The sequence below is a fragment of the Frankliniella occidentalis genome, unplaced genomic scaffold (genome assembly GCF_000697945.3).
Source record: "Frankliniella occidentalis isolate FOCC.00 unplaced genomic scaffold, Focc_3.1 Scaffold306, whole genome shotgun sequence".
NCBI lineage: Eukaryota > Metazoa > Arthropoda > Insecta > Thysanoptera > Thripidae > Frankliniella > Frankliniella occidentalis.
Genome location: NW_026267431.1, coordinates 159147 through 167224, shown reverse-complemented (window position 1 = coordinate 167224; position 8078 = coordinate 159147). Strand labels below are relative to the sequence as shown.

General features: G+C 44.6%; 3 protein-coding genes across 3 annotated transcripts in view; all 3 read left to right on the top strand.

The window, feature by feature from the left end:
- LOC127750989 (brain-specific angiogenesis inhibitor 1-associated protein 2-like) overlaps positions 1 to 8078 on the top strand; it is a 107215-nt gene that overhangs the window by 41230 nt on the left and 57907 nt on the right. The window lies entirely within an intron of this gene.
- On the top strand, positions 3181 to 3720 carry LOC127750990 (uncharacterized). Its single transcript, XM_052273842.1, has 2 exons — positions 3181 to 3339; positions 3455 to 3720. Exons 1-2 carry the CDS (start codon positions 3181 to 3183, stop codon positions 3611 to 3613), a joined length of 318 nt encoding a protein of 105 aa, XP_052129802.1. The 3' UTR covers positions 3614 to 3720.
- LOC127750993 (uncharacterized) lies at positions 3969 to 7054 on the top strand. Its single transcript, XM_052273847.1, has 4 exons — positions 3969 to 4193; positions 6029 to 6199; positions 6322 to 6486; positions 6607 to 7054. Exons 1-4 carry the CDS (start codon positions 4116 to 4118, stop codon positions 6760 to 6762), a joined length of 570 nt encoding a protein of 189 aa, XP_052129807.1. The 5' UTR covers positions 3969 to 4115; the 3' UTR covers positions 6763 to 7054.

Sequence of the window (8078 nt, the reverse complement as noted above, 5' to 3'; positions counted from 1 at the left end):
AATAACAGCAAAAGTTGTCCAGTTACAGTAATAAAAAAAAAAGTCAGCAAAAACAAAATGGGGCCCAGTAGTCCAATATTAACAATGCATTGACAACAAACGTAGTTGGTTTTCAACAACTTCTGTTGTTCTCGAACAACTGAGCTGTTGGTCAACAACTGAGCTGTTTTTTAACAACTAATTTTTACAGTGCACTGGGATGGCGATGAGCGGCCCATCGCCACTGTAGTGGTAGTAAAAATGTCCCATTTCCAAACGGGGTTCATTGCCAAAAATGCGCTTCATTGCCAACCAAGTGGCAATGAAGGCGCCTCACACTGGGCCAAAGCACCGAAAATTTGGCAAAAAATCATTTAACGAAAACACGCTCTTGGGTTTGTAAAAAATCCGAAAAGCCCACAATATTCAATGTGGTCTAAAAAGGCTTCACGTGCGCATACTGGGCCTCAAATTAGAATTCGTTTTTCAAAGATATTGGTCTAAAGCTGTTGTGCCAGAATATTATCCTACGACTTTCTTTCAAATTTCGTTGTTCTTAGACAAATAAGGAGCATCAACTGATAAATATATATGTCGGCCTAGATCATTATTTCTACTACTACTTAGTTCATTTAAGTGGGGAGTGTCAGTTTATGGCGATACGCGAAACTGGAGTCCGACATCCATCCATAAACCCCAGCCCCTTTCCCCTTCCCCACCTCTCACCGCCGGTCACCTGCCAGGGCCCAGCCACAGGCTCATCTTTGGCCGACGACTTCCATTCAAATTTCATTTGTCTTAGAAAAACAGGGAGCATGGAGTGATATAGATATTTATTATTATTATTATATATTATTATTAATTCTACAACTTGTTTGGGGTTGGCGAAAGGGACACGGTTTAAAGCGATAAGCCGAACCCGACACCCGTCCGCCGACGCTGAGTTAGTCGTAAAAGACCCTCCTCCCCCCTCTCTCCCTCCTGCCCGGCGCCCAGTCTGGCCCAGCCACTGGGGCGGCCAGCCCAGAAGTGCACGACAAAATCTTGGACGACGCACGACGCACAACGCACGACGAGACCTCTGCTTAAGGCTTCGCTTTTTGCGCTTTAGCGCATGCGAAGCCTAATATTGAAATATCTTCTAAAAGGTCTAAAGAATCAACTACCGATCATAACAGTGATAAAACATAAAGACATTACTTAAAAAGTTGATTTTAAATACCGTCCCGGGAGAGAGGGGCACCCAGGTGCGTCAGACATTTATTATTCAAAACTGTAGATTAGGTTTGTACATCAACCAGAGACCATTTCAAATATACAGTTTAGACGTTTTGCTACTATTTCTCTTCATTTAAAGGCTGTATCAGGTTAAGCGGTTAGCAGTCAGCAGTTTAACAGTTCTGATTAGCAGGTTTACAGACGAAATTTGTTTACTATGAACATAATTTAGGCATTCAAATGCTTTCTATGAAGAAATATACCGACCCGAACATCCAGCATTGCTCTCGCCCGACGGAAAGCAGAGATCATTGTTTTCGGGGGATATTAGCACAACTTTCGAGAATAATCGTGAATCATTATTCTGCCGGACGGTTGGCGATGTTTCTTGGATCATAAAGACTTACAAAAATGTGTTAAAAAGTGATAATTTTGGTCACACAACTTCAAATCATGCATAAAGCATCTGCTAATCTGCTAACTGCTAACCGCTTAACCTGATACAGCCAAAGATGCCAAGTAAAAGGGACCGAAAATGACGCAATTTTTCACCATTTCCACGTAATGTTATCGTATTAACACTAGAAGGACCGGAGGGGTCAAAATGACCCCTTTTGATCTTTAATTGCCAAAGGAACAACGAATTATTTTTTTGAGCGATTCGTCACTTTCCGACTTTTCATGTACTACCGACAGACGCTTGGACGCAAAATGGGAGGTCTCTGCGACAAGAACTTTGGAAGATATTGCTACTTATACCTAGAAGGACCGAGGGGGTCATTTTGACCCCTTCACGAGATTTCATAAGTGTAAACTGACGAGGACTTACTTTTCCATCATAAGGCTGACCGTATTTGTTATGTACGGTGGCTTATGACTTTTGGTCGGCTATGTGACTCTTTTTCACTCCTTCATTCAGGGAAGGTAGGCAACACGCACGTCACAACACCCCGTTTCTAAATTACAACACATCCAAGGCTTTAGTGGTAGTTGCGTCACCGGACTCGTGTTCTGATGGCAAAGGGGGCCTTCTAGCACAAAGTACGGATGGTTTTGCGAATGCCAAAACTTCCACGCACATTGTTGTCAGTGCCAAATTGGTAAAAAATAAAATGTTTTTGTGTGAATCACACTCCCGCTTTTAGAGTACTTATGTGTTCTAAAGATCACGTGATTATAAATGTGAACTAAGTCAGATATTAATTTTAAAGTTTAAAAATGTCTTAAATGGTGCAAACAGTTAACAGAAATAGCTGTAAAATTGCAAAAAAATTGTTTTATGCCGTGCGGGTTGCCTACCTAAACACACTTTAAACCTAACTTATGTCACGTCATGGCATCAGGTACCTTTAAACACACAAAACCTTAATCATGCGCGATAAAACGGCAGTCTTGAAGCCATAAAAACGGCCAAAAATCGTAGAGGGGTCAAAATGACCCCTCCGGTCCTTCTAGGTATACGAAAATCCCGGTCCTTCTAGTGTTAATAACCGGCGTTAAACGCCAAGATCTAAGTAAAATATGAAAGGAGGGACCTTTCTCTAACTTATGCCAAAATTTGAAGCTCCCGTTTTCTCCCGGTTGCTGATAAGAACCAAATACATATAGTTCTGCATCGTCTACCCACGGGCCGGTGGAGACCGACTAACCCCACTTATCTGGCGCGGTGCGATGCAACGTGTGCAGTGATTGGCTTCACGTTTGAAAGACACTTGCTGATTGGCTGCATGAACTGAAGGAAAGCGCGCGAGGTTTTCAAAAAGACCTTTGACACCTCACGGGTTCATTTGAAATTAAAATTAAAATATTTGGGTAATCTCAAGCTAGGGGAGTTGATTGAAGGACACTCTACCGAAAAATACATAGGAACATATTTGATGCCAGCTTTCTGGTGTTCCGGCCCAGTGTGCGCCTTCATTGTCAATAAATGGCAATGATCATTGCCAAACAAAACACATTGTATACCAATCCTTACTAAAACAGATGACCGTAATATTGGATGTTTGGGCAAATAACCGATGGAAGGAAAACGCTTTCATCCTGAATTTTAAAAACAAAGCGTGCACGAATTTTAAAAATAATAGCCCTAGCTTTTTCGAACACTTGTTTAAGAAGATTAAAGGCCCTTGCATAATCCGACCTGTAAGTACTTACATTGCAGGTTTGCTTCTCTCATTCCTTATAGTTTTGTAGTAATTTATGTTAAAAAGTACAAAAGTGTTATAAATTTAAAATCAGGGATCTTTTCCATTTACAGGGAGTTTACGAGCTCAAAGACGCCCCAGTCAAATGGGAGTATCCCAATATACCAATCATGCCTTATGGACGATATAAGTTCAAAGTGACGGGAGGGAAGACTGCTGAGCCACTTCTATGCTTGGTAGTGGACGTTAGGACAATTCCTAAAGTCGATTAACACACTAAAACGTGTATTGTTCGTTTATTGCCGTACACACTGCATAATATCTGGCAGCTTTTGAGCGAGTTCCAAATAAATAGTTTAAACAAAACAGCGCATAACAACTTCGGCTCTTGCTCTTGGTACTTATTCCTTCCACAAGTCTATTCTTCGCCCTTCGCGATTTCACGCTGACGAAGGTGTAAAGCCCGACAGCAATATTATTACACGAGTTGCTCAAAGTACAGGAACGTACTGTCCCGGAAATCCCTTCGTATGATAGCATTTAGTGTGAATCTACCAATCTTGTTATAGCACGCCAGCCGTTTAGGCAGCCGTTCCTGTGCCTGACTGAGGTATAAAATGGCATAGCCGCAGTACGGACTTCAGTTTTGGTCAGGGCAGAGCAGGACGCCGTCTGTATACTGTGTCCACCACGGGCAAAACATAGGGTAAAGAGCACCTCAATGTTTCTTTACAAGTGCGCCGCTTAACTGCAATTGCAATCTGGTGATCGAAGATGTCATTCATACGTGTGGCCCTTCTCGCACTCCTGTGCCAGAAGGGCACCCACAGCAAAGCCATCAACTCCTTCGCGGTAAGCTTAAAGGGTACTTTGGAAAGTACATTTCTTAACTGCTCACTGTTAAAAAAGCTGTAAGGGAATACACTTTGCCTACAGTCCGTCCTGTATATTTTATGTACGGGCCGGAATGTAAAGATATTGACCGTACTTTACTGTCAAGTCAAGTGCTGTATTGACCAAAAAGACGGTTTGCGAAGTTACGGTAATCAGAGCGGACCGTAATCAAAAATACTGTCGCGGACGTAGAAACAAATTGACAGGGCTCACTGTACAATTTTCTGTAGGTTTTTTTTCAACAGTGCTCTGGAAACCCAAGTGTGTACAACCTAAAAGCTTATGAATATTTTTATTCATAGCTTACTATTCATAGCTTACTGAGTTCTGTGTGCGTGCTCGGCTTACGCATTTTTTAATACGCCAGTATGAACAAATTTGTACGCAAGCTTTTAGAATGTACATGTATGCGTTATTTGCTGAATACCTACATGTATGCAGCAAATACAGCGTACATAATCATGTATGCAGCAAATAGTATGTGTACATGGCCATAATGTACACACGTAGAGCCCTATCCCTGGTAGCCCTGCCCGACATAATCTTTGTTGGTCGGGAGTCGGAATATGTCCAATATTAGTCGGACGTCGGAGAAAGTCGGAATATAGTCGGAAATGTGTCGGATGTCGTGAGTGTCGGATGTCGTAATGGAAATGAACTGTCGGAGGGAAGTCGGAAAATGTCCGATATCGGAGGTCGAATTGTCGGATAGCGGATAACTGTCGGAAGGCAATTGTCGGGAGGGTGGAAGTCGCGTGTCGGGCTGTCTGACGTCGGGGGTCGGGACGTCGGATGTCAGAAACGCTCGTCGGGGGATTGAGTGCGACTCCGCACTTCAGCGGGAAGCATGTCGGACGGCGTCCGACATCCCTAATGTCGGGAGTCCGATGTCGGTACGTCGGATGCACTTGTCGGGGTGTCGAGACGCGGCATGTCGGGGGATCTCCGACACCCCCGACGGAGGGTGTCGGGAATCGGTATGTCGGACGTCGGATAACGGACGCGTTTGTCGGGAAGTCGAGACATCCTTCCCTCACTTCCCCGTTAGGTCGACATGTCGGACAGTCCGACTCCCCCGACGTAATCTTTGTCGGTCGGAGCTCGGAAAATATCGGAAATGTGTCGGAGATCGGATGTCAGGTTGTCGGGTACGTCGGACGATTGTCATGAGTCCACGGTTGACAGCGATGTCTGCGTGGCCTAGTGGTCTAAGGGGTGGAACGTCGTGCGAAAGGTGTGAGGTTCGACTCCGGGTAAGTACAAAAGGTAAATCTGAAATTAAAATGTGAAAATACCATGATCTGCAGTTGAGGGGGGAGGAGGGCTAAGACGGTGCGATGACAGGGGGAAAGGTTGGGCGAAAAAAGTTAATCTTTAAATTCTCGTCCGAACATTAATTTCCTCCGACCTCGACTACCGACATACCGACATCGACCTCCGACATATGATGTCGGAAGTCGCACATGCACCATTCCGACATATGTCCGACTTCCTCCGACGTCGGGAATAGTCGTAAATGTGTCGGTGGTTGGTCGTTTCATTAGTCGGAAAAATGTCCGAAAAATGTCGGACCAGGCTACCAGGGTATGCTAAATGCTATGTGCCGTAGTGTGTACCTGGCCATATCTACACACTATTTGCTGCATACATGATCATGTACACACTTGGGTTTCTAGAGTGCCCACCGGTGCCTACTTGCAATTTGGATAACGTAGGCAACAAAGTTCCACGTATTACATTGTACTTAGTCTTCTATGTATCACGGACCTGTTTCGTTTTACTTTTCCATACAGGGCCCTTACACACTTTACACCGAACGCTTTTATATGTGTGAACTAAATCGCTCGTTTCCTGCTTGGGGATGGCATTTCCGTACTACTCGCTTCAATCCATATAAACCAAGAGAAATTCAACTACTAACTGGCAACTTAACGGTTAGTCAGCCTATGGATGACAGCTCCTGGGTAAGACATCGTCCCGTTAGGTAACCCTTGATACCAACCTTGAATCTTATTTGAAGACGCTGATTAAAAATAGTATTAGAAACGACTTCATGTGTGGCTATACCAATCTTTACTAAAAACAGGGGAAAATAGTAATGGATGTTTGGGCACATGACCAATGGAAGGAAAACTCTTTCGTCTTTGAATTTAAAAACAAAGGATGCACGAATCTTAAACAAAATATCCCTAGCTTTTACGAACATGCATTTAAGAAGAGAGAAACTAAAGCCTCTTGCATTATCCGACCTGTGAGTACCTACACCTACATTTCTACATTCTCTCATTGCTTATTATGGTTGTGTAGTAATTTATGTTAAAAAGTACAAGAGTAGAATAAATTAAAAAGCTGGGATAACTTTTATTTACAGGGAGTTTACGAGCTAAATGACGCCCCAGTTAAATGGGAGTATCCCAATTTGCCAATCATGCCTTACGGACGATATAGGTTGAAAATGAAGGCAGGCAATACTGACCCATACTGTTGCTTCATGGTGGACGTTAGGGTAATCCCTAAAGTCGATTAACACACCAGAACGTACAGAGCGGTCCGCAGACCCCTTCCTTTATTTTGCTTATACTGTACCGCATGCATCTGGGCGGGCGGGCTTGCCTACTGTCGCTCACCATGGGCGCCTTATGGCCCCGTGTGAGTATGCAACCCGTCCGCACGCCTGCATGCGGTACAGCATAAGCAAAATAAAGGAGGGAGTCTGTGGATCACCCTGTATATTGTTAGATTATTGCCACACACACTACATACCTGGTATATTTTGCGTGAGTTCCAAATAAATAGTTTAAACGGCGCATAACAACTAACTTCGGCTATGGTACTTATTCATTCCACTACTCCATTATATAGGTCCAAGGCACGCTGTTTCCTCATATTGGTGAAAATCCCCATCATGAAATAAAATGAATGGCATTCTATTCAAATAACTTGAGAAAATATTTTCCTAAACCTGTACATAAAGTTGGAAAATTTAATTTTAAAAACTAACCACTAATCACCTCAAGAACCGTGATCAGATGTTTTATAGGATTATGTATCGGGTCGCGCAAGGATGCGAAAACCGCCGAGACCTGAAGGTACAAGCAGGCAAACAAACCGGCGCATCCTTGCGCTGTGAGGGGAACTTTGCTGCCGTTTTATGTCGAAATCCGACAGTCATCGAATTCCAAGAGGGATCTGTTTCAGGTGGGATGACCCTTCTCGAAGTGATTCGGAGTACATCGACTGCAATATGCCACAGTGAGAATGCCCTGGGAGGGCAATTGAGTAAGGCACTCGCATCTCGACACACTCTCTTCGCCCTTAAAAATAATATCTCTCAGCCTTCTCCGTTATTGCGATATCACTTTTACACACATCGTAAAACTCGTTTTCATGTCCCCGTGATGCTCGTCGCTGCTCCCCTCACACCTCCCGCGTCGCCTCGCGAGTGCGAGCGTGGCATCTCACGTTCTATTCGTCAGGCCGACCCCTTCAAGCAGACGAAGCCCGCGCGGGTCGCTCACCCGCAGTTAGAGCCCCACGATGGGAGAGCTGAGCTACGAGCGCTAAATGCCTGACACCACCACCAACCACACCACCCCTACCTTTCAGAGAAGGTGTCTAGCTCGCGGAGCTCGCAGGGGGGCTCTGAACCCGCAGGTCCATCGCGGGCGGGAGCTGGGACGAGTTGCGAAAACCAAGTAGTACCAGCCGGTACAGTAGTCGTGTTTGGGACGAAATGTCAAAAGTGTGAACCATGTGCCGCGCAGCCGCGAATACAGAGAGAGAGAGATAGAGAGAGAGAGGGAGAGAGAGAGAGAGAGAGAGAGAGAGAGAGAGAGAGAGCGC